The sequence below is a fragment of the Ammospiza nelsoni genome, chromosome 17, assembly GCF_027579445.1.
Source record: "Ammospiza nelsoni isolate bAmmNel1 chromosome 17, bAmmNel1.pri, whole genome shotgun sequence".
In the NCBI taxonomy this organism is placed as follows: Eukaryota; Metazoa; Chordata; class Aves; order Passeriformes; family Passerellidae; genus Ammospiza; species Ammospiza nelsoni.
The window spans coordinates 2,476,025-2,502,060 of NC_080649.1; the positions used below are offsets into that span (position 1 = coordinate 2,476,025).

Sequence of the window (26,036 nt, forward strand, 5' to 3'; positions counted from 1 at the left end):
CTCCCTCCATGCAGCCAGGACTTGTTTTGAGCCCAGCACTGATCCCAGAGTGAAGCCAGACACGGTGAAGCTCCAAGGTATGAGGAGAGGCAGCTGAACAGCAGGAGCAGTGCCAGCAGTGGGGTCTCTGCGGTACAGGGGCAGCCCATCTGCAGGGTGATTCAGGATTTCCCAGCCCAGGGCAGCTGCTTTCCCCTGGAGCATCCCTGGGGCAGGGAGGGAGCCCCCAGGGAGGGTCCCAGTCCCAGGCTCGGAGCCACAGCAGCCCCTGGTCGTGGTTTCCCATCCTCAGCCTCTGTGGATGTAGGCTGTGGTTTCCCATCTTCCTTGCCTCCTAACCAGGTGTTTTCTACGGACAATGCTCAGAAATCTGCAGAGCCAACCACAGCTTCATCCCAATCGTAGTAGGATCCACCCCACTCGCTAAGTTTGAAAGCTGATCCTCTCTAATATCATCCCAATCATTGAGAAGCTATGAACCAGCATTAGCCTTTCAAGCTAAAGAAAGAGGGACTCCCCCCTCCTTAATGATATACCCCAACTAAACCCCAACCCCTGATTTTTAATCACGCTCACTTCATGACTCAATTTCTCTTTAATCATCCAACCCAAACTCCTGTCACTGTATCAATAAATCCCCCCTCTAACAAATTCCCCCTCAGCAGCTCCCAGACCCACAGGGACAGCCATGACCTCCCTGCACCCTCACCATGAGGCTGCCCTGGATCCCTGCCCACCCTGGAGAGGAGCAGCCTGATGGGATTTTTAGTTTTGCCCACATTGAAGAATTCATGGCAGCTCCCACTAAACCCATCTGCTGGTAAAGCTTCTCATTCCTGCTCCATCCACTCTTCCAGCTGGGCTTTCCTCCTCCCACACCCCACACTCTGCTGTGGGGTTGAGGCCACTGGGGCCACCCCATGCTCCCAGCTTCACCCCAGCCTCTCCCCCTTCCTTCCCTGACCTTTGCATTCAATTTCTCCCTGTTACTGATGTCCAAACAGGCTCCCAGGGGCTCTCCAGCAGCAGAAACGAACCACAGCAGAATAAAACATCCACCCCAATGGACAGGGCTGGCAGGGAGCCCCCACTGAGCCACATCCCAGCTGCTGCCCCTTTTTATGGGAATCTGCAAAAATACCCCAATTCTTGGCAAGTGATAAAAATACCCATTCCCTGGCAAAGGGAATGTCTGGAGTTTGGTGCTTCCAGGTGGGAAGGGGGGGATGCATGAAGGAGAGAACTGGGACAGCATCTTTATTTAGCACTAAAGGGATTAAACATCTCAAACCTGAAGCAAGGTAAACAATCTGCTTTGGCTGGGGTGGGGAAACCCCAGAACTTCTGCTCCATGCCTTTTTATACAATCAAAAATCAGTTTGGGCTGAAAAGGTGAAGGAAGGGAAGCATGAAGTTGGCTCCAGCAGTTTCTTTTTGTTGAAATGAGTTGAATCATGACCCAATAATGGCACCCAGCTCCCAGCCTGCCTATGGGAGGATCATGGCAGAGATCCTGGTTACTCAGTTTGGGGGCCAAGGCACTCACAGCTCACACTCCCTCCTGCTGCTGTGGCTCCAGGCTCACACTGGTGAGGAGTGATGTATTTTTAATTTGTTTAAGGGAATTAAGCTCATCTGTGTCTGACTACTCACACAGCCCCTTCACTTTCATTAATTTCTGAGCTGCTTGCCTGGATTCCTCAGGCTCTGGCAGGGGTTTGGTATCACAGGGAGACCAATTTCCTGCAGATTTGACAGATGTGGGTGGCTGGAGAGCAGCAGGAGACCCCATCTGCCCCTTCCCCACAGTGGGGAGTAGTTTGGGTCACCCTCCACATCAGTCCCACAGGGACATTCTGCATTTCCCATTGTGTCCAGGCTGGCACATGGAGAGCCTCTGCCCTCCTGAGGTCCCCAACCTTCTTTCCAGGGTCCCCAACCTTCTCTCTGGGGTCCCTGACCTTCCTCCCAGGGTCCCTGACTGCCTTTCCATCTTCCTTTTGAAACCCTTCTGTGATGCAGCTCGTAAACAGACACAAAAGCAGGGGGGAAAGAAGAGATAAGATAAAAATAACAGCAGCAGGAGTGGGTTTGAAGCAAATAACAGGAAAACATCAAAGAGGAGGGGGAGTGATGCTCCGAGGAGGTATTTATAGCTGGCTCTGTGGTTCCTCAGGATAGACCTGTGTGTCCCCACGGAGCCTCTTCCTGGCCCCCACAAGCACATGTTTGTGTCCCTGCCTTGCAGCCAGCCCTTCCCCAGGAGTCTTCCATGTAAATTCAGCCTGAGGGCAGAGCACATCCCCACAGCTTTTAGAGACCACTCAGGGAAAGGCTGATGCTCTGGAAAGGCTCTGAGCCCAGCCCTGTGTGGCACTTGCTGTAGGGGCCATCACACCTGGCACGAAGCAGCCTCCACTTCCAGGCTTTTTTTTCCTTCTGCCAAGTCCTCAATGAGAGTTTTTCTCCCCACAGCCCTCCTGGGGCTCACATCTGAGAGCAATGCTGATTGCCTGGGAAAAGCCAGGCACCAGCAGAGCGAGGGATGAGAGATGGGCATGGAGAGAATGCTTGGTGCTGTGACTCAGCCCCTCCATACGATGTGGGATCATCCCACCCCTCCTCAATGCTGCAGTGAGCATCTGGATGGCTCAGCTAATGGGGAGACCCTAATTAGCTGTGTCTGGAGCAATGCACCTTATTCTGGGATGCTGATGTGCAGGGAATTATTTTGGAGGCTGGTTCAGCCCTTTGCACCTTGTAGGAAAAGGTGCTGGGGTGGTTTGTAGGGGCAGAAAGTATTTGGGAAAGCTGTTCAGCCTCTTTGGATGGACCCAGGGGCAATGGGGTTTGCTCCCACGTCTGTCATGGGACGTGCCTGTGGCCAGGGAACTTGGTAGCAGTGACCTTTTCAGCTGCCTTCTGCTTTGGGGAGCCTCAGCTTCTCTTAAAGCATCTGTCCCCATGAAAAGTGCTTTGGAGGGATTGAGGGCTTTGGGGGAGAGCAGATTGGCAGCAAACCCTCCAACCAGATGTGCAGAGTCAGGACCTTTTGGAAAAGGGAAATCTGGGTCATTTCCACCCACCTGGAGCCTCAAAATGTCCTCCTTGTTTGCAGCCATCTCCCAGGCTGGGGAAGGAGCTGCTGCTCCGTGGTGACTCTGCACACCCTCGCTGCTGCTCTCTAATCAGACTCAGGGTTTGCAATTAAGCGACACAGAGTAACCCTGGGGACAGAACCTGCTGTTTGAGCCCAGCTCAGACGAGTTTGGGGAAGAAGAGACCTGATTTCCCACTTAGCAGACAGGTCACGATCGGTGGATTCATTGATCCCAGAAAGCAAAGCCTCGGCTTCATTAGAGGCACGCTGGTGATGAGCGTGACCTCGGGGAGCAGGGAAGCTCTGAGAATCCTTCCCTAAATGTTATCTCCACCAGGCTCAGAGAGAGGGGTCGGGAAGCTCCTCTGGCAGGATGGCTTCCTCTGGAGGGGGCTGCTCCATCCCACCGTGCCCATCACATGCCAGGCTCTGAGGGGCACTGGGGATCCCTGGGAATGCTGAGCCTGGAAAAATGCTCCTTTCTGCCTCTGTGTGTGCCTCTTCCCGGTGTGCTTCTCCCCACTGAAGTGTGACAAGGGCACAGTGCCCTGGCTCAAAGCAGTGCGGGCTGTGGCTGTGCCAGGGCAGAGCACCCGGGCGAGACCCAGCTTCAACAGAGGGCTCACCTGGAGTCAGCGTGGAATTCCCAGAGCCTGGGGATTTGTGAGGGATGTTCCCCCCAGAAGCATGGACACAACAAAGCCCTGGAGAGCTGGTTCAGGTGCAGGCAGCAGGGGCAGGGCAGAAAGAGGCACCTCCATCGACTGGGCACACTGAAGCTGGGCAAGACCCTTGAGCAAAGTCCTGCTCGCTCTGCTCCTGAACCACGACCGTGTGCATAGAAAATGTTCTGGCTGTAACAGCCAGATCCTGCTCTGTCCTCTGCTGCATTCCTGATTTTCCCTCCCCAGGTCAGCTCTCCCAGAGGGAGGTTTCCACACTGGCTCCTGCCAATGGTTACTGGCAATAACTTCTCAGTGCCCTTCAATGCAGCTGCTCGAGGCAGCAGATGGGGATGGGGCTTGAAGCTGAGCCAGACTGGCTGCTTTGCAAGGATAGCTAGCTCAGGATCAGCTGGGCTTATGCAAGTAGCTCCATCTACTCCCAAAGTTCCCAGTCTCTCCTGTAAATACCTACTGAGATACTGGGAGCATTCACCAAGGTGAGCGTTGCCCACAAGCTGGAGCAGGGCCCTGCACCATCCCCTTCCCTGAAATCACGACTCTGCATGGTAACAACACCCACAGGCAAAAAGCAAGGGAAGGACTGTGAGCCTTCCACATGGAAAATTTGAAGGTTTCTCTGGGCTCTCTGCATGAGGGGAGTCACACAGGGGATGTGGCTTTTAGGAAGGTTTCTGCTCCAGGGAATCATGCTGGGGATGTGGCTTTTAGGAAGGTTTCTGCTCCAGGGAATCACGCTGTGCTGCTGGTTCGGGGCAGGGATGTGTCATCCCGGCCCTGCAGGTGTTAGGACTTCTTTTTGCCAGTTCTTCCAAGAAAGCCTCTCCCGTGGGCAAAGCTGGCTGGCAGGACTCCCTGACGCCAACACAGGCACCCTCAGCTTTCATCAGTGACAAGCCTCCCACGCCGTGACATGTCCCCTTCGCAGGGGCAGAGCTGAAGCTCCCAAGATTTTGGCTCCAGTTTCTGGCTCATGCTGGTACATGGACGAGCTGGAAGCAAAAGCATCCTCTCTCCACCCAGCTTGGCTTCCAGTTAGGGAGCATCTCAGGCTTTTGGAGAATTTAGGTACGTGGAGGTGGTGTTGGTTGTTCTCTGCATCCCTGGGTATTTAAGGGAACTCAAGGAACAGTGGGGGCATGGGAAGGAGGAAAGGAGCAGCTGTCTCTCTGGATTTACAGGGATCAGCAGCCGAGCAAGTCCTCAGCATAACCAGGGTGTAACTGGGAGCAGAGTCTGCTTCACATACCATATGCTCCCAATCCACTACGCTCAATCAAGCCTAATAAAATTGATAGGGGAGCATTGAAAATCTCGTGATTAATTCTTTATGATCTGTAATAGGGGAGCTGTGTGCCAATTACTCAAGTAAATCATTCATCAGAAAATAAATAGAACTAACCTCCAGCACAAACACTAGAGGATTTCCACTAGGATTGCAGGTCTGGATTGCAGCACCACACCGCTGGTAACTGTACATTATCTGATGGAGGACACAGGAGGAGCTGCAGTTTTGCTGCTTCTCCCCAAGGTTTCGGCTCTGTGCTCCAGCATCATTTGTTGTTCTTCACCCCACATTTCAATGCTCAGTCCTTGAACTCCATGACCCATCAGCACAGGCAGGTTTGCAAAGGGCCAAACCCACAGGAATCAGCTTTTTTTCAGGGCAGGTTTGAACATGAGGACCACGACACAGGGACATGGACAAAAAGGAATGGGAATAAGACTTGTCTTTTCTTTTCCCAGCAAGGAAACCAATCATTTGGCCTGGAAAATTTTTCCTGGTCTTGTAAGGAGAGCTGTCCCTCTGTGCTGAACCTACCGGACTGCAGTTTCCCAATCAATGTCCCATTTCTAAGGGAAAACCGTCCAACAGCACTCCCTGCCCTAGATTTCCACATGTGGGGAATTTCCTGGGTTGTGTTTGAAATTTGAAATGCTCCTAAACAAAGTGCAGCTTGCCAAGCCACAGTGTCCTGCTAACACACATTCAGCATCCTTCACCATGATGCAATTCCATATTCATCAGGGGCCCTTTGGGACCGTGGTGGGATTTCAAGGGGCACTGAGGGAGTTCATGCTGATAAAGGACTTGGGAAAGCTGAGGACAATGTCCTCTTCCTCAGCTCAGTGCTCAGAAAGGGAGAGCTGGATTAAAGGTGTGCCATGGGGAGAAGGGGAGGGAAGGGCACATAAAATCCAACCTTTGCAGAAAGCCCTCTTTGTGTCCTTCACAGCTGCAGGGATGTGTCCAAGGTGGGATGAAGGCCAGCATGGAGGGGCCTCACTGCCACAAACAGCTTCTTTCCTTCTTACATGGAAAAACTTCCATGGACAGGGAATTTGGCAGTGGAAATGGCAAGGAGGCTCAAGTGTGATGTGCTGCCCCAAACACAACTGAGCTGGTGGCAGGACACTGAATTCTGCAGGACGTGCCTTCACTGGGGTGACAGGAGAGACATTTCCATGTCCATGTCCCCAACTCTGCTGACCCTAAATGAAGATCCAGTGAGACACTTCATCCCTCTGCACCTCCTCACCATCCATCCCTCAGCCAGACCCATTCCTCCCTGCACTGTGCCACAAAACCCTCGTCCTTTCCCAGCTGGCAGCGCTGGCATCACCAGGACACCTTCCCCTTGCAGCCAGGACAGTTTGGAGATTTCTCCCTGCTGGTTCCTCCTGGAGAGGGACATTAGCACATCTCACCCATCCCAGCCACCATCGCTTCCCCCACCTCATCCCCATCACCCTTCCAGCTGCTCCCAGCACCCAGCTGGTGGGACTCAGAACAAACATCCTCCCACCTGCTCCCGCGGCCCAGCCCGCGAGATGGCACAGGCGATAATTACACACTTGGCACAGCAAAATCATCCAGCGCGGGGGAGAAGAGGCTGCAAGCAGCTGGAGATCGTCCATGGGGAACGCTGCTCCCACCCACAGCGCCTCGGTGTGTGCCTCACCCCAAACCAACCCAGCTTATGCCATGAATGGGATCCCTGGGCCCGGTGTGAGCACCACGGGTGCCAGAGCTGATGGTGCAGGTGGGGATGTGCTGGTGCCCCGAGGGGTTTGGAGCAGCAGAACTAAGGAAGGCTGGCTTCCCTTGGAGCCAGACTAGGATCCCTGGGGTGTGCTGAAGAGAATGGCTCCAGAGATGCCATTCTCCTGGGGAGGATTTCAAGTGAGCCATCACTCATGCACACTTTCAGTGCCTGCCAGGACATGAGTACTCGGAAATCCTGTCCCTTTCCTGCTCCCATGAGGCCTCTGGGAGGGACACTTGCAGATCATTCACACTGCATTCCTTTTTGAAGAAAATTTATTTCCTTGCAAAGCAGGATCTGCAAAAGCACAGACCTTCAGGGGTCTACAGGGATGATACTACCCTATCCAGACAGGTCCAGGACTGCAGCCCATCAGGTGCCCCAATCTGAAACATCCTAGAGAGGAATGAAGTAAAAAAATAACATGAGTAGTAATAATAACAGCAATAAAAAAAATATACTGCACTGCTGAAGGCAGAAGGCTGCAATGAATTGTCCTTAAAATACGTTTAAGGTAGCTTTAGATTTTGCCCTTGAATGAGTAATATTGGTCAAGCAGCATTTAATTTCCTGTGCCAGGGAGCCACTGCAGTTGTCTCCCAGCTCCTGGCCATGGTGCGAGCACTGAACTGGGACAGGGCAGAGATCACAGAATCATGGAATCATACAACAGTTTCGGTTGGAAGGGACCTTAAAGATCACCTCATTACACCCCCAGCCATGGGCTGGGAAACCTTGCACTAGGCCAGGTCGCTCCAAGCCCAGTCCAGCCTGGCCTGGACCTCCTCCAGGCATGGGGCAGCCACGGTTTCTCTGGGCAAAAGGGAACGGGGAGGGATCAGGCAAGGGGCAGGCAGGGGAGCTGGCATGGAACGGGCAGGGGCTGGCAGGGAACGGGCAGGGAACGGGCAGGGGCTGGCAGGAGACAGATGGGGGCTGGCAGCGCCCGTCTCTCCCCCGCAGCAGCGGCGCCCACTCGGTTCTCGTTCCCTCTCCCACCAGGGCCGTCCCATTCCCAGCCGCTCCCCAGCTCCCGCTGCGGCCCCGGGGGGTCCGTCCCGCCCGCTCCCGCCGCTCCCGCGGGCCGGGTCCCAGTGCAGCCGCGGGGCCGCTCTCCGTCCGGCCCCGGCCCCACACGCTCACGCAGCCGCGGCCTGAGGTCAGTGCTGCCCCCGGCCCGCAGGCCCCGGGCCCGCCGCGGCTCCAGGCCCGGCTCCTCCCGGCGGGGCGGGACCGCGGCTCCCGGCAGCGCCACCGCGGGCCCGGCGCTGGGCCCGGGCCGGGGGAGCGGCGGGGGCACCCGGCCATGGCGGGGCGGCGCGGGCCGGGCGCGGGGCGGCGGGAGGCGGCGGCGGGCGGGGCCCGGCGCTTCCCGCGGGAGTGCTGCGAGGGGCTGGGCGGCCTGGACTACGGCCAGGTACCGGCGGGCCGGGCGCGGGAGGGAGGGCCCCGGGGAGGGCCCGGCCTGGGGCAGCGGGGGGAGCCCGGGCATGGATCCCCCGCCCTCCCGGTGCCGCCGCGGGGCTCGGCGGATCCGCTGGGAATCGCCCCCGCAGGTGCAGCAGGCCTCGGGATGCTCGGTCCCCGGTTCCCTAGGTGCGCCCACCGCCCTGCCCAGCCCGGTGCCACCGCAGCCGGCACGGCACGGGCTGAGCAGGAGGCAGGGGCTGCGCTGGCACTGCGGGGATGCCCGGGGGTGCTGCCAGCGGCTCACCCGGGAGCCCCTGCAGCTCTTGTTGAAGGGCCCGTGCAGCTCCCATCCAGGTATCCATTCATCTCTCACTCTGGTGCCGATACAGCTCTCACCAAGTGCCCATGCAGCTCTCATCTGGGTGCCTGTATTGCTCTCCCCAAGTCTCCCCTGTGTGCCTGTTCCTGTCCCACCCGGGTGCCCGTGCAGCTCTCACCTGGGTGCCTGTACAGCTCTCCCCGTGTGCCCATTCATATCCCACCAGGTGCCCGAGCAGCTGTCACCTGGGCGCCTGTACAGCTCTCACCTTGGTGCCTGTACAGCTCTCACCTGGGTGCCTGCACAGCTCTCGCCCAGCTGCCCGTGCTGTTCCCACCCTTGCTGACTTCGGGGCTTTGATCAAGCGGGCACCGCTCGCCACGGTCATTGATCCCCCAGCGTGGAGGACGGGGCAAAGTTGAATGTTCTGTGCCCGTTACGTGGCTGTCCCAGCAGCTCGCAGAGACAGCTCATCCCATTAGGGCTCCCCTTTTATCCCGAGAAGCACACAGCCAGGCACAGGCCAATCTGCCTCCCGCTGGCTGCCGCGAATTTGGTTGTTGAGCAGGAGAAAAGAAGGTGAGTGCGATGTTAACGATGGTGCCTGCCAGGAGTTAGTAGGTCAAGAAGCTTTTGTTCAGCCCGTGCTAGCACTGTGCTCAGCAGCGTACAAAACGAGAGGAAAGAAGCTGTCCTGGTCCCACGGGATCGCAATTGAAGCGGGATTAGACAGTTCGGCCCCGGTGCCAGCAGCTGCTCGGGCTGTGGCTCGGCAGTTTGGAGGGATGAGGTCTGGTGGGCAAGGGCTGCTCGGGGGTGAAGGGAGGGGAGGAGAGGCTGTGGAGGGTGGGAACAGGGGGAGATGGGTCTGGATCAGGCCATGGGGGCTGTTCCCATTGATCCCTGCCAGCGCCTGTGTCCCCAGGGCTCGGATGAAGGAGCCTGGAGGACCTGGGCAGTGGTGGTTTGAGGGCAGCTGTGGGCCCCAGTGAGGATCCATCCCCCCTTTCCCCAGGTCTGTGCAGTCTTTGCTCCTGCACTTTGCACCCTGGGCACTCATGGCTGGGCAGGAGGCGCTTGGAGAGGCTGGATGTGCCCTGGGCCAGCATGGGAGCTGTTCCCACAGCCTTTCTTCTGGCCTAGGAGAGGTGCAGGTCTTCCCAGCCCCTTTCCATGGATGACACTGTGGCTCTGGTTCTTCCCAAGAGCCTGTGAGGAACCAGTGGGAATTTCCCTCCCTGATACCTTTTCGAGCTGTGCCTGTCCCCTGGCATCCAAAGGTCTTGAAAACACAGCTGTGTTGGGGAGGCAAAATCCTTCCACATCTCGATGTTGCTGTCTTGGTTTTGTTTCAAGTGAAGGCTGGGCTTGGGATGGGCTATTTTGTTTTTTGTTTTCAAAGGTTTTGACCAAAGGGAAAAAAAAAAAAAAAGACACTGGCTGTTTTTCATCCAAATACCAGCACAGGGAGGAGAGGGAGTGTAGAGGGAGAAGCAGCATGGCTTACTGCACGTAAAAACACTGACAATGTCAGGGAGCTGTCTGGGGAAAAATATCTCTTTTTAAAAAGGAGAGCAGTGAGTTTTAAGGGGGTTTTGTTGTTGTCATTAAGACAGGAAATACTTCTGCAGCTCCATACAGTGCAAATGCATTCCCCCTTGCTGTGGAGGGGGTTTGCATCACTCTGGCTTTATGGGAGACGAGTTTGAAGCTGACACAGCTCATTGCTAGGGGATTCCATGCAGACCAGCACCCCTGGGACAGCCCTGTGTCCCCAGGGATGCTGAGATGCTGTGGAATGGTGCTCCCTCCCCTAAAACACTCACGAGCTGGCAGCTGAGGACTGGTGCTCATCCTCAGGGCAGCAGTGTCACCTCTGATCCTGTGTCCTTTTGGGCATGCTGTGAGTGTGAGGTTTGGGGGGACAGCTTGGAGAATTCCCCATCCTCCTCCTGGGCTTTGCACCTTGACACAGCACTTTGCAAGCTGTAACAACAGTTGCTTAAGGCTAGTAAAAGGTTCATGTACCCTTGGGGCAGCTGGTTTGAGGTGAAGTGCAGTAACCATCCCTTCCTCCACAGGTGGATGTGGCAGCCATGGTGCGGCTCTTTGGCTACGTGGATGTCACTGACACTGGCTTCATTGTGGCTGTCCTCTCCATAGCCTTCAACCCTTTCTTCTGGAATGTGGTAAGGACTGCCTTTGTGCCAGCTGCTCCTTTACTCTCAGCCTTCCTTTCCCAGCTTCCTTTGGGAGGAAAAATCTCTTTTGAGAAGTGTGCTGGGCTGGGTGGAGAAATTTTGCTCAATTAGATCTCAGGAGTGGGTGAGCAGGGGGCTGTGCTGCAGCTCCTGGGGCTGGGGGTGACTGTGAGGGCTTTCACAGAGGAGGTGAAGGTGGGAGCCAGCTCAGGATACAGAAGGAATTTGGAGCAGAGCAATCAAACCCATCCTTCAGCCACATGTCCCACCCAGCAGCCAGGCACTGCTCGCTACTGGGGCTGAGCATGAATGGCATTAATCCCCATCAGGGTGGCTGCACTGGATATGCTGCCTGCTGCTTCCCCTTGAAATATGTTGGCAGCTGTTCTTGTGGATGGCAGGAAGCAAAAACAGTCAGCCAAAAGTTGGCCTGAAAAAAATCCCTCCTCCATCATGCTGCAAAGCCTGGCAGAGAGCTGCAGGGTTGGCAGCAAGCCAGCCCTACGAGGAGCAGGATACCTGTGCAGGGGTGATGTTTGCTGTGGCTGTGGGTGCCACAGTGCTTTGGGAGCCAAGGCTGGATAAACCTCCACTGCCTGTTACTGCTGTGCTTTGCTGCCTCCTTGCAAAACCTGCAGGAGTCATTGCTAGCCCCATTCTAGAGCGCTCCAGAGCCAATATGCCAAGCAGGAAGCCCAGGATGAGGTGACTCCCACCCTGCAGCACCCCTGTGAGCACTCCTGGGGATGGGATGTCATCTCAGCCACGACTCCCAAACCCACCCACCAAACCTCCCTGCAGGGATTCTCTCCCTGGAGAATTCTCCTTTAAAAGGCCTTATTTTTCCAGAGGGGAAGGACTCCTCTGTCTCTGAGTGTGGGGGCTCTTGAGATTGTCTCACACTGGGCTTTGGAAAAGGGAGGCTCTGCAGGCTGTGAGTCACTTTGGAAACCTCTGTCGGAGCTCTTTGTTGCAGTCTCTCTAATTTCTCATGCAACTCGTTATTAAAAAGTCTCACGGTGGCTGAAATGCGAGCTGGAATATGCCACATTATTTCGGCTGCAGAGTCATCATTTAGCATAAAGAATCAATGAACAAGAAGATTCAGGATGTGGTCTCTGGGGAGAGAGTCTGGCTCCAGCGAGAAACTGCATGAAAGGCAAAGAAAAAAGCACTTTATTAGCATCTGCTGCTATGCCTGCAACTCGCGGGACGCCTGCAGCTTGGGAAATAGCGTTGCTTTTTGGATCAGGGGTTTGGCTGCTGTTAAAGGACAGGGAACACCGATGTAAGAGCAGGAAGTTTGTTGCTCTGCGCTGCTGTTGTCCCCTCGCAGGGACTGGAGGAGGGCGCCGTTGGCAGCAGGTGGCACTCCAAGCCAGACGAGCAGGAGGTTTGAGTGAGCAGCCTGAGCTGAGTGCTGGGGAGAGCTCTGAGCGTGGCATTCCGTGTTTGTCCCTCTGCAATGGGCCGCGGGGGGTCTTGCAGTCCGTGTGCCTCCATCCTTGCTCTGCCCAAGCCCCCCAGCATCTCCCTGGTGTTTGCAGTCCCAGTGTGTGGCTCACACCAGGCAATGCTGGAAGGCTCTTGCAGGGAGTCTGTGGGTCCTGCAGCCCCAGCCAAGCCCCCACTGTCAGGTACAAATCACCAAGAGTGGCCCTGGCTCTCCATGGATTTTCCCTGACCTCCTTCCTTTACCTCCTCCCCATCCTTTTATCCATGTGCTCATTGTCCCCTCCCTGCACCCAAGCCAGCAGCTCTTCTTTCTTTCCCTCCATCCCTGCACAGGCTCTCTCTGTCCTTGGCTGTTTGAGTTCCTTCCCAGCAGCTGAGTTTGCTTCTGCATCTGAATTACTCTGGGTTTCCAAGAGCTTCGGTGCAAAGACTGGAATCCTGCACAGTGCCAAGCACTCTGTGCTCTCTCTGCTCAATAACTAATGTGGGATGCTGGTCAAAATCTCTCCTGTGCATGAAATTCCTGATTTGGATAGAAATTGGGTGGGGATGCATTGATTTAGTTCAGTGTCTTAATTCCCTGTTTCTGCTGAACTCCAGCCAGGTCTGCCTCTTCCAAAGTTTGGTGCTGGGTTGTCCTTGCTGTGCAGTGCCTCTGAATAAATGTGTGGTGGGGAAACCCTGGCTCCATGCAGTGCTTGGGTCATGGAGAGGCACATCCCAAGGCCTTGATCACAGCAAGGTGACCTGGTGAGCAGAGGCATGTTTCTCTGGGACAAAACCTGTAGAGTTTGGGGATGAAGCACAAGCTCTGGAGGCTGTGGAGGAGTGTGGCCACCAGAGAAAAATGTGGTGCTTGTCAGGTCGGTGGATGTACTTTAGTTAAGAGCAATTTTGAGGACCAGAGCCTAAATGGGGCAATTTGCAGACTCCAGCTGGGCTGTGCTGATGCTCCCTCCTGTTCTCTGCAGGGGAGAAAAGCTTTTCCAGAAGGCCTCAGGACTCACAATTCCCTCCTTCCTCCCTGCAGGCATGTGCAGAGGGTTCCAGCAATGTCTCCCCATGGCCACGTGCTGCATTTCCTCACCAAACCCTGGGCTTGCACCCCCTCCTCTGCTTCCACTCCCTTCATGCCAGTGAAAATCCTGCCTGTCCCTGGACAGGTTATATTGTCCATGGCACAGCCTGAATGTGTTACTGCATTATTCTCGTTTTTCTCATATTTTTAACTCTCTGCTGTCTCTGCTTTCCCACCCACTGTGTCTGTTATGAGAGGAGCTGCTGGGAGCTGTGTTCCCACAGGAGACAGGGTGCAGGTGAGGTCTCAAAAGGAAGCAGCAGAGCTGTTTTGGGAATGAAATCACTTAAAACTCCCCAAGGATGGGATGTTCAGTGCAGCTAAGAGACCTGAGCCACCGTGGGGCTGTAGAGGGGCACCCAGCAAGGAGCAGGCACATCTCTGGAGCTGTGCCATAAAACGTTAATGAGGCCAGAGCAGCAGGAACTTCAATAAATCCCATCTGTGTTTGGAAAGCCGCAGAACGATGGGAGAAACTCCTCATCCCTTGGTAACTAAGGAAGGCAGTAAATAAAAACTCCTCAGGGACAAACACTTTCAAGCCAAGAGAGGCAGATAACCTGCATGCAGCAGGCTCTAAGGAGCTGGCTGAGCCTTGGCACACGAGGAGTTTCTAGAAAGCTGGAAGGTTTCTGTCCCTCCCAGTAGCAGCCAGGCATAGCCATGAGGCCGGCAGTCTGACGTCCATCACCACGCAAGTGAGTTTGAAGTGGGGAGTGCATCCATCAGCAATCTTTTCTTGATTTGAGCCTCTTAAAAATTTAGGTCTGGCGTCACGGACCGATTTAGAAATGGCTCATCTTCAGCTGGCGCCCTCACTCCTCCCATCACCTCTGGTCACCCCCGAGAGACACCCGTGTGTCTCACAGGAATCTGCAGGGTGAAACCTCAAATGTCACTGCTAGGAACGGGCTTGGCGTAATTTAGTGTGATTTTAAGGAAAATAGACCCCATCAGACAGTGATTTTATTCTTCAAGGTTGCAGCTTTTCCTGTTCAGGGTAGCACGATGTCTGTTCTAGACTTCTGTCAAGCGTTTAAGCTGCATGAGGTTTTGATTAAAGAAGTAGTTGCACAGGGACCTGGGCTGACAACACCTGACTCCTGATGGATGTGTATCTCTTGGTTCATTTATTTTTAATTTCCCATCCTTTTCTCCTTCTTTGGAGACTGGAGGAATCTGCCTAGTGGGTAAGAAGTGCTTGCACTGGAAGGGAGGGGGAAGATTGCAGACAGTGGCTGTCTGATTTTCTGATTTCACCTACTCTGACCACTTCTTGCTAAACTTGGAGGAAGGTGCCTGCCCCAAAACATCCCCACGCTGCTGGGAAGTAGATGGAAGCTCAGGAGATGCCAGGATTCAAACCTCAGTGAGCCAAAGAAACCTTTTGGGGACAGGAGAAAAAAGCCTGATGCTGAGAGATTTCAGCAGCTCTCACTGCCTGTCTTAGAGAAGGAAAGGCTTGAGCTGTGGCTTGATGGTGGTGTGTCAGCACCTCGCTGGGGAAAGGAAATTGCAGGGTGTAAAATAACTGTGTGAGGACTGGGATGGCAGCAGAGCCTTGCAGGGAGTGCACCTCAGTCACCTGAAGTTTACAGCACTGGGAGATGAATGGAGGGAATTCAATATTTTTTTTCTGGCCTTCAAATTCTGTCAACCTGCGAGACTTTTGTGGGCTCCCCCACAAACCTTTGCCTTCCTGCAGCTGCAGGGGAGAGCAGAAAACAGCCCTCAACCAGCTTCTGGAAAGTGCTTTTAGACCCCATCATAGCAGCCATGGCACAGCGGCGATGATTATCTGCTTATAACAGATGCTAGATCAATAGCAGGGCTTCAAGCTACGCTGCAAGGCAATTGACTGCAGAAAGTGTTTCTTTATTGGGGTAAAGCTGGGCTTGCAACGAGGCTCAGATCCGCTCTTACATCTCCGGTCTTAAAATGTCACCACCAGCTCTGATGCCTTTCATCCTTTGTGCAGGGAGAGAACGCACATTATTCATAATTGGACTCTCTACCAGGCAGCAATAGCCATTTTCATTTCCTACAATAGCTGAGAAAGAGTGAGGATTTGCCTTTTTTTTTTTTTTTTTTTGATTTTCCCATCTCCCAAATAGCATTTAGTGGCAATTTTATTCCAAGTGACTCGGTAACGCTTTCACTCCGGCAGCGCCGCTGTAACGCGCGGAAGCGGGCGGCATCGATTCTCCAGCTCTCGTAACAGAGCCAGTCCTGCCTGGGTGTGTAACACCAGGCCTGTTTATCTCCTAAATTTAGCTTTTCCAGCGTGTTGGCACCGCTGTGAGCCTCATAACAAGCCCCAGAACTGGGTCGCACCCTCCGGCACGCCGGCTGGACTGGCACAATTAGGAGCGCTGTCACCTTGAGGGAGAGGCACATCCTCCGTCCCAGCACTGCTTCCCACAGCCTCACAGCTGGAGGTGCTGGTGTTTTCATCTAAATCCTCTAGAAGAAGCTGTGCAGTGTGTTTTTATGATGTCCCTGCAGGCTGAGCTGCCTGTGGTGGGGGTATGGTGGAGCCCAGCTGGGAGCTGAGGTGCTTTGTCTGTGTGTCGAGCTGGGCACGGTCTCAGGGCTCTGGGTGAGGTGGTGACAGTCATTCCAGCAGCTGCCCACCCACTGAGCACGGGTACCTGCCAAGGCAGGCTGTGCTTGGGAAGCTGAGCCATTTCTGTGCCTGTTCCTGGAGTGAATTTGGGATCCAGCTGGTGTGTGACGTGCCAGCTCAGCATTTCTCAAAACCAAGGTCAGAATCTGCCTCTCACCTCGCAGCTGACCCGATAAGCCACCTCCTTTTTTTAGCATCTGCAGAGTGCTTCTGTGAAAACTTAAGGTCTTTGTTGTATATATTGGACTTCTCTTGTTTAGTATTTTAAAAATAAACTGCAGGCTTCTGGCAGCCTTGCTGGAGTAAGTCAGCACACACACAAAAGTTGAAAAAAAAAAAATTTAAGCCAAGAGTCTTGTTTCCATATGGGATCAGAGGATTATCTTTAGACCCTGGAAGCTGGAAGAGGCCCTTTCTTCTCCATCCCTCTCCATCCCTCTCCTGCCAGCCTGCTGCTAAGCCTTCTCACGTGCAAGTCTGTGGCCACCTGTGTCTCATGGGACAAGGGAAAAGGTGCAGCTGGAAGCAAAAGAGAAAGTGGTTTTATCTACCCAGAGCAGCAGGTGTGGAAGAGGCAGCTCCTCCTGTGTGGCCTTGGGCTGTGGCAGTGTTTGTGCATAGCCTGGGGACTGGGAGCTGCTGGAGGGGACAAACCCACTGCCAGCCCTGGAATGTCAGTGATGCAGGGGCTGGGCAGGGGCCTGCCACGGTCACAGACATCAGCTGGGTGTATTCCAGCTGTGCCATGGCACAGATTGTTTAGCAGAAGCCTGCCCAGTTCCCAGAAGGATGTGATCTCCCAAAATAGGCTGTTTTGATGGAGAAATGCAGACACTCAGTGTGCTGGGTGCTCTTGGGAGGTTATTTCTGTAAACCCTGCTGCTGTGCTTCCAGCAGGATGCAGTTGCGTCTTCTGCATGTCTGGAGACTCATGTGGGGAGGGAATCCTTGGGGTTTCATGGTGAGGGTGCTGACTCTGGCTTGTGACAGGCTGGTGGCACCCCAAAGAAAATGTCACCTCATTTTTTTCTATTTTTCTCCCTCCTGGATGAACTCAGAGAGAACACATCTCCAGTTGCTCACATGGCAGCAGCAAATGGGTGGGAAATAGATTAGTAAATCACTAAAGCAAAACCCTCCCTGTGTTTTCCACCTCTCTAATGACCTCAGTGACATGTGCAGCTGGAAATGGCTCTTGGCAGGAGCATCCCACATCCCTGCTCTCCTGAGTGTGGCAGCAGGTATTTCAGCAGCCTGGTCAAAGCAGTGCTTGTTGGACATTGGTTCCTTGTGAATATTAGGAACCTCATCTTAATTAAAGCAAACAAGTATGTGCAGCCTCCCAGGCTGCCTGCCTGCATCAGCCCCCTTACATTCCCCTTCCTAAGGGATCCTGACACAGCTTTAAACCCCTGTACCCAAACCCAGGGGAAAAAAGTTGATTTTTGGAAGCTGATGCTGATGAATTTCATTGATGGAGGACAACTGACCTTACAGAACAGGGAATTCTGATTTTGGAGGGTGACCCCAATCCAGGGGAAGGGCTGTGGAGCTGATGCCTGAATTTTCCTGTTCCCTACCAAACCATCTGGACTTCTGTGCTTGCTCCCATGCAGGAATGAGGTGCAACTTTCTTAGGAAGTTAAAAATTTGGTTTCCAGAAGACACCTGCACATACACATGGCTTCATCAAACTGCTCTGCTCGTTCAGTGGGTATTGAAGTCAAGGAGCAGATGACTGGTGGGAACTCTTGATTTTCCCATGTGTCATTGAAATCCTGAACATTTGTGGTGAAGTACAGACCCACCTGGGTTGGACAATGTCTTACTTGGCTTTTTCTTTGTGAAACCTTTTTTTGTTCCCTCTTTTTACACTCCCAGACCAGGGATGATGCAGCCATGGGCTCATTCTGCAGGTCTGCATGTGCAGGCTCTGCTTTGTCTGGCGGAAGGGTTTTCACTTGCTGTCTGTATAGGCCCATTTTTGGTGTGATCCTTTTTGTACTTTGGGGAAGAAAAAGGCTATGAACAGCTCACAGCCCTGAAGAGGGTGAAATGGAGATGGGTTTTAGCAATTTTCTGTGCTTTTGGCTGTTGCAGGGAAGCCTGACCATCAGGGCTCCCAGAACGCCTTCGTCACCTCCTTTGTACCGTGGGAGGTTTGCTCATTATCTGGTTTCTGCTTCGCTTATAAAAGAAGCTGTAATTGTAGCAGCTCCTTGCCATAAAAGCAGAAAGACATTTTCTGTGGAGAAAAGTGTACATGCAGCTTTTATGATCCTTTACAGTACTTCTTCTGCCTGCTTTTCTTGCCTCCTGCCCTTTGTCCAGCATCATCTCTGTGCCTGCCTGCTGCTCAGCGTGACCACCCTGGCTCAAACCTCTTCTCTGCACCTTTCAGATAGAAAAAGTTGGGCATCCTCCTTGTCAGTCTTGTTGAGTGAAGGGAAGACAAACCCCAAATCCCCCCATGTAGTCAGGTGTTCCAATTCCTGCCTCTTTTCCCTCAGAGCTGCCAGCCCAGTAGCAGATGCTCAGTCTGCATCATCCCAGGTAGGGTTTTGGACTGGGGAAATGAACCTTGTCCATCTGTCTGTGACTGAGATGTCCATCTGTAACAGGAAGTAATACCCAGTCTGATCACTTTGAGGCACACATGCCTGTTCCTATAAAAAGCCAGAATGACCTCAGACGAGATACTGTATTTTTAACTATGAAGCATTCCTACTTAGTGCCCTTTCCTGTTTATTTTTACCAGGACGTTGTTGTAATGACTGCAGACTTACTCATTTCATTCCCAAGGCTGGAGAGCAGCGCTGAATTAGTTTCATTCCGAGATTTTGTTGTACAATCATTTTCCAGAGACTGATGTACTCGGAAGCCGAAGCGGGTGCATTGCCCAATGAGGAGCATTACTTTTCTTCCTGTATCCATTAAGCTTTGGCCACTGGTGCAGATGTGAGTGCAGATCCATATCTGGAAGGACTTTCTCAGCCTCTCTCCTGCTGCTCTGTCCAGATCTAGTAGAAATTTGTGGAGCTGAAGGCTGTGAGAATCTTTGAGCACTGGCTGCAGGGCTGGTGTGTGTATCCCAGCACTGGTCTCTGAGGCTGCAGGAAGGGGAAGGAGCTCCCCTGGCATGCAGATCACTGGATCTGAGGATAACTGAGTGTTCACTTGGCTTTGGGTTCCTTTTCTTGCATTGAACAGATGAACAAACACCATGGGGCACATGGTTACACCCATCCACACCCAGAGGAGCCCCAGTGTGACACCAGAGGGGTCCAGTGGCTGTGTTTAACCCTTCAGGCTGTGGTTACCTGTTGTGCCCGTGTGTTGAACATCTCATCCCTGGGCAGAGGGGAACGGAGCCAGAGTTACATAAAGATCACATTGTCCCTCTCTATTGTTGCTGCCACGACAGCAGCATCACAAACATGCGTGTCCTCAGTGGGAAATGTTCCCAGGGGAGCTTAACACAGAGCCTGGAACATGATCTGTCCATCTGGGAGAGGACAGGAGGCCCTTCCAGACGAAATCAGTGCTTTGCTGAGCATGGCCAGTGCAGCCAGTACCTCTATTCCAACCACTTCTCACTCCTCTGTGAAGGAGTATTGGATTTCTCTTGCATTTTGTGCTCTCTGAGGGGGATTTATTTTCTTCTCCCCCCTTCCCTGTCCCCCTCCCATCACAGCTCCTGGGGGAACGATGAGCGGGTACACGCTGTCCAGAGGATGGCTGTGTTGGGACTCCTTATTAGCAGGCTTATTCTAGAGAATTAAACCCTAATTTCACAAAAGGGCAGCAAGAGAGAGAGGCTGCAGCTCCGGGAGAAGCTGAGTTGCCCTTGTGTGTTGTTTGCAAATAGCACAAGAAGTCCTGGTCTGAGCCTGTTTGTCCTGGTCACTGGAGTATTGTGACCAAAAGAGTAATTGCTGAGTTTCTCTTCTATTTAAAACAAAAATTACAAAGTCGTGTTCAAGGAAACCAGACATGGCTCCTCTTCCATGCTGTCACTTGTGCCTCCACTTCTTTTTGGTTTCAGGTGGGGTTTTAAAATGCTCCTATTCCTCTTCCACTTCATCTTTTTACCACCCCTCTGCAAAGTGTTCCTCTGCGCTGCCTGTCATTGTTTCTCCCTGGATTAATTGTTGTGTGTAATTGTGACCTGCTGCAGGACGCTGCCTTGCTCTATTAGGGAGAGGTGCTAATGAAGAACATTGGGTACCACATTACAGGAGAGCAGGGCTCAGCTCTCTGGGACGTGTACTTGCTGTACTGTTACTGCCAGCCTGGCAGAAATGGTGTTTTTGTCTCATCACTCACTGGCTAATGATTGTAATTTTTACTTGCTGGGAAACTCTGGATATTATGGACTTCATTAACAGATACATGAGATGCTCCCAGACCTGCATGAGGGGGAGAAAGGAAGAAAACAACCCCTGCGTGGAGGCAATTTTGTTATTTATCTGAAGCAGTCGAAGGGATGCAGAATTAGTGTGGGATTCAGCAGTGTGGCTAATGAGCTGGGCTGAGCTGGAATACAAGCAAACCCATTAAGGAGAGCAAACTGCAAAGATGATGCCCAGTCCTGAAAACCTTCACATCAAACACAGGATCCAGGCAGTGCTGTGATGGCTCAGCTGCTTTATCTTCCTCTCTGTGGGGCTGGGTGTTTTTGTGCTGCTGGGTTTGTGTCTCTGGAGGCTGCTGCTTGCTGTCACCCACAACCTTTCTCCATCCCCTTCTCTCCTGCCAGCTCCCTCTTACTCATACATTGGGTGAATTGGAGCTTCAGATTTAATCTTTAAGACAACAGAGCCAGAGTATTTTCACTCCCATGGGCCACAGCTCCTTGAGTAATTGTCTGAATTGAAATATTGCAGCATCCAGCCCTAGTTTTCAATTGTAGGCAGTGTGACATCTGCAGGTTGGGCTGGCTGGGGACACTGGCTGCTCACAGTGGTACCTGAACCTGTATCTGCAATTAAATACAGGTCATACAGGAGGGAAAGAAACACCTGATTTAGCTGACACCTCCAGTATAGCTTTACACAGTCTCTGCAATGAATCAGAGGCTGCAAGTAATGTCAGTTTTTAGGTGACCTCAATCTCCTTTTACCTGGAGCCTATGAAGGCTTGTTTCAGTTCAGGAACAGGATATTTCCTACATAGCACACTCTGGCTGAAGATTGAGCATTTTCACTCCACCTAGAATAACTGCTTTTTAATCAGGCTGACCTTATTTGCAACGGTGATAGCAATTGGAACTGCAGGTTTGCGGCAGCATTGGGAAGCATTCTGCTCTTTGAGGAGCAGAATAGATCCTTCATGATGCAGATAAAGCTTTATCTCCACATTTTAAACCAAACCCAAGGCTCTGAAGTGAATTCAGGGGGACTTGACCTCAGCACTCTGATCCTTTGGGATCCAGGGCCTCGTTTGGAAATAACGCAGCCGAACTGAGGGGAGAAAGTAAAAGGTCTTAAAAAAAAAAAAAAAAGAAAAGAAAAAAAAAAAAAGGAGAGATGTTTATCTTGTAACGTGGCATTTGTACTGAGTCCTTGCTGACAGTGTGGTGCAGCACAGAGCTTGTCTTCCTAAATCTGTGCCAGTCCAAACATCGTCAGTGCTATTGTTGGATCGCTTTGTTTGAAAATGGGTCTGTTGGGTAGAGGGCCTGGTTCAATGAAAGCAGCTGTGTAGAACACTTCAGGCTCTTCCTCTGCTTTGCTTTATTTAGGGCTGCATGAGTACAAGCAACAGGAAAAAATCCCATGCAAATACAGGATGTGATGTGGGCAGAATGTTCTCAGTCACTCAGGAGGCTGGCACACACCTTTGCTTCTGGTTTGTTTATGAAAGTGCCTGCTATGGGCTGCCTGTTTCCAATCTGTTTGCCCCAAGGAAAACACTCTGAGCTTCAGAGGAACGTGTGAAAATACAAGGCTTGTGGTTTTCTGGATGGGGACTGTGTGCAGTGGGAAGCTGAGTGTGGGCCAAGTCATCTGGGCATGGAAGATGAAAAGAAATCTGGAAAAATGCTTCACCGTCCTGCTCACGAGATGCTCATCTGGCAGCACTTGCTTTCCCTCTGAGCTCCAGCAGAGCCCCACATATTCGTTTAGAGGCAGTTTCTGCCTTTCCCTAATCTCAGGAGATTATTTTATTTGGTTGCATTCCTGGTTTAGAAGAGCTGGGTGTGTCCCAGATGCTCCCCATTCCCCCATGCAGCCCATGTCCCTCCCACTGTTGGGCCATCCCTTCCACAGCCCAGGCTGGGACTGGAAAGCTCCTTCCCCATCCTGTGCTGTGCTCTGGAGAAATCATTATTTCACAAATAGTTTTTCCATGGGATTTGCTGGCTGGGAAAATGGGGCTGGGCTGAGGCTGATTGCCTGTGGTGGGAGCACATTGCCCTTCCCCTCTGCTCTCGGGGAGCTGATCATAAGGGCTCCCCATGCCCACTCTCAGAATTAATTAACACAGCTCGTTCTGGGTTATTGAAATCACCTGCCTTCAGCTTCCAGCTCTTTGGACATAAATCATGAGCTCTTTGCTTTGAGGAGAAACTGTTCAGATTTTGTGTTGGAAATTGCTAGCAAATACAGCCCATATTCTGTGTCATTTTTGTTTTTATTGAAGAGGAGAGGATGTGGCTCATGGAACATCCATGGACCCAGGCTGCCTTGGCATACACTAAGCAAGGGCTTGTTTTCATTGCAGCCAGCTAATGAGATCCTACTTGGACAAATCACATAAACACTATTAGAGAAATGAAATTTTTTATCTCACTCTTTATCATGAGTGGATTCAAGGTAAAGGCTCGTGTGGAGGTAATCTGGAGGGATAACTCTGAGGTAAAGTGTACCTAGTCTTTATGAAACCCTTATCTGTTTACCTGCAGACTTGTTTTGTTTCCCCAGCTCAAGGCTGTTAGCTGAGGTGACCTGTGCTGTTTCAGTCCAATTACTTTCACCAGGCATGGGTGCAGGGAGGGTTGTGTTTTAGGCTCAAAGTGGTGGAGGCAGGCTGGGTTACTTCAGTGTCCTTCCGCTTCTCTACAAGTGGAGTTGCTTTATTCTTCTCCCTGTGTCAAAGTGCTCAGACTGGACCCTGTTGACCTCACTGGCGGCATTCATGAGGACAGAGTCAGTACAAGAGCCACTCCAGCTTATGTTTCATCGTTTTAACTTGCTGGTTTGGATGATGGGGACTGTAGACAGTGAGGGTTTGTCATGCTGTCTCATCTCACTTCAGCTTTTTGGTTTTGGAGGGCAGCCCACCCTGCTCTCTGCTTCTAGGTAGTTCTCTCCTTCAGCACTTGGATGTTCTCCTTTTTTTTTGCAGCCCTTTGTGTGTTCCAAACCCCATGTTCTGCTGTGAGAGCCTGCAGACATGTGGTTTTTCGCTCTGTGCAGCTCTTTGTCACCTGGGTGTGCAGCCCCAGTGTTCCAGCTGGCTGTTCCTCACCTCAGTGTCCTTGCACGGCCAGGCCACACATCGCCCTGTCTCTCCAAAATCCCTCTCCTGTTTCTTTTGGCTGGAACAAACAACAAACCCCCCATCCAGAGCCAGTGAAAGGCAATGGAAAAATCCTCCTTGCGTCAAATGGACGCTTTCCTTTCCAAACCGAGAGCCCTTGGCAGGCGTGGAGGGGCTGAGCTGTGCTGCTCAGCTGTGCTCCCTCACAGCTCTTACTGCCATCACACCAGTGAGGGAGTGGCAAAGGGGAAAAACTCAACTGGTGCAGCTTGCTGGGGAGATCTGGATGGGCCAGCCTGTCCCCGTCTCCTGGGACACTTGCCAGCCCTCAAACCAGGGTGTGCTTGGAGCCTCCAGGCTCTGCCATGCTCTGCCTCCACCTGCGTGGGCTCAGACTGTCACCTGTTGTCCCCAGCACCTGTTCCTTGCCATCAAACCATCTCTGGGTACATCTTTTCTTGGGGTATTACCATTATAAGCTCCACGGACACAGTCCTCAGCCTGGTTTGCCTCACAGCTCACATGAAACCATTAAGATGCTGCTTGTCTCTTCTCATATCAGTTCAGTGTTTTAATTGCATGAACTGGAAGCTGCTGCTCCAGTACTTGGTGAGGGAACTTCACAAGGCTTTAATCATTTGCTAAAAAGCTTTCAGGCTGCATTACCATCTGATGGCTCTCTGTAATGGAGAGCCTGTGAGTCGAGAAACCTTCAGAGAAGTAACTCAGCATCTGCATCAGGTGATCCAAAGCTGCCACAGTTTTTCCTAGTGCAGGCAGGGAGCAAAGTGGAGCCCACTGGGATGCTGGAGGAGCTTGGCAGCTCCTGCAAGGCACTGTGCTGGCAGGAGGGGTTCAGAGCCTCATGGTGGTCTCCTGGTCACCCCAAGTGCCAGCTTCTCCTCCTGGGCAGTGTCCAGTGGGGGTGGCTCAGCCTGCAGCTCTGCAGGGCCAGCTTTCCTTGGTTTAGTGCTTGCAGAGGTGAGGGGTGATGCTCCCACCCCACCAAAGGGACATCAGGGGGGATAAAGGCTGCTGGATGATCTGCTGGGTGGTTCCCAGCCCAGAAGAGGTGCTGGGTGGGGAATGCCTCAGGGACTGGCCTGCTGAAGGCTGGAGGAGGGAATGCACCCAATGGTGCCCGTGTTGGGAATCACTGACCAGCGATGGGCACTGGGGTGGGCACACAGGAGTCCCCACAGCCCAACTCCCCTTGCCTTGCCCACGGGGTGTCTTTGGGGCTCCTGTGGGCTGAGCACCCCTTCCCAGGGCCATGTGCCCACCTGGGCCGGCCTGGTGCTCCCACCAGCCCTCAGGGAAGGAGTTTTGTGCTTTGCATCGGAGGCACCGCTGTGCTGGGAACGTGACTGCAGGGAGGTGACAGCTAATTGCTGCAGCGAGTCAAGGACTGTTTAAGCAGCTAATTAATTCCTCCTAATCAGCCCTTGATCTGTTGAAAACTGCATGGCATTATCTCCTCTGCTGCAACACCTTGATAATTCCTGTCTGAATGGCCTTCACGGAGAACATATTTAAATAAACTCAATAGAGATTTCAGACAGATAGCAACTATAATTACCAGCTTGTACAAATTAAAACCGTGGTTTGTTCTGTTCTTTTCCTCCTGCCTTGCTGCCCAGAGCTCCTGCTAATCATGTTCCTGCTGCCAGTGGCACGCAGGTCCCCGGGGCATTTTCTGCACATGCCTTTGGAAAGCCTGAGCCTGGTGCTGATGTGGCTGCACATGGGCACATGCCAGCCTCAGGTGGTGTCATTGCTGTGCCAGGGGCTCAGTGCTGTCCTGGTGAGCTGCAGGAGCAGCCCCCACACATCCCATGGGGTGCCCATGCACGATCCTCCCCAGGAGCAGCCCTGCAGGTTCCCCTCCTGTCTCTCCTAAGCTTTGCAACCTCCTGGAAACACAGAGTTTCTCTCACCTAGGAGGGATGCAGGCTGTCAGGGTGGCCACAGTGTCCCCCTGGTGCTGTTGGTGCTCCCCTTGGGCACTGCTCTGTGTGCTCTGGGTGCTGCTGGCTGCAGTGGGGCTCCAGCCCCAAACTAGGAGGGATAAGGTCAGGCCATACTCATTTCCTCCCCAGCCCCTTGGGACAGCCAGAAGGGCTGGCTGCTCTGGCATTTGGCAAAGGTCAGCCAGCCCCAGTGCTTGCATTTCCAGCTCTGCTTCCCTGCCTGCACCACAACCAGGCCCTGGGTGCTCAGGTCTATCTTTTTCCTCCCTTTCTTTAAATAAATGTAATATCTGTGAGCAGGGTTGTTTTCCAGCATCCAAGCAGTGACAGAGAGCAGAGAATGTCCTTATGCTTTAATGAGGGATTACAGGGAATCAGAGAGGGAAAAATGGATTTTTTGTAACAGGAGCAGGTCGATGCCTCTGGTCTCTGTGGGTGCAGTAAGGGTAATATCAGGTTTCCTGCTCTTTCAGCAGGTCAGGAGCCAGCTGGGGCATGTCTTTCCCAGTGGGAGATGCTCACATGGAGCCACCTAAGCCCAGAGTGAGGGATTCTCCTGCCCTAGCACCCCAGGGGAGAACTTACCTCATGGCTGGCCTAGGAGAGGTCAGGCTGAAGGAGAAATTTATTCTGTTGGAAGAAATTCCTTGCTATAAGGATGA

General features: G+C 52.9%; 1 protein-coding gene across 2 annotated transcripts in view; it reads left to right on the top strand.

The window, feature by feature from the left end:
• The first annotated feature begins 8,202 nt into the window (after positions 1-8,202).
• PEMT (phosphatidylethanolamine N-methyltransferase) overlaps positions 8,203-26,036 on the top strand; it is a 41,944-nt gene continuing 24,110 nt past the window's right edge. Inside the window, exons 1-2 of one of the 2 annotated variants that reach the window (XM_059484702.1) lie at positions 8,203-8,247; positions 10,641-10,748. In XM_059484702.1, coding sequence (XP_059340685.1) covers positions 10,656-10,748 — 93 coding nt within the window. In that variant the 5' untranslated portion in view covers positions 8,203-8,247; positions 10,641-10,655. Of the gene's footprint in view, positions 8,248-8,987; positions 9,139-10,640; positions 10,749-26,036 lie in introns of those variants that run through there. The other variant, XM_059484701.1, reaches the window with a different exon arrangement.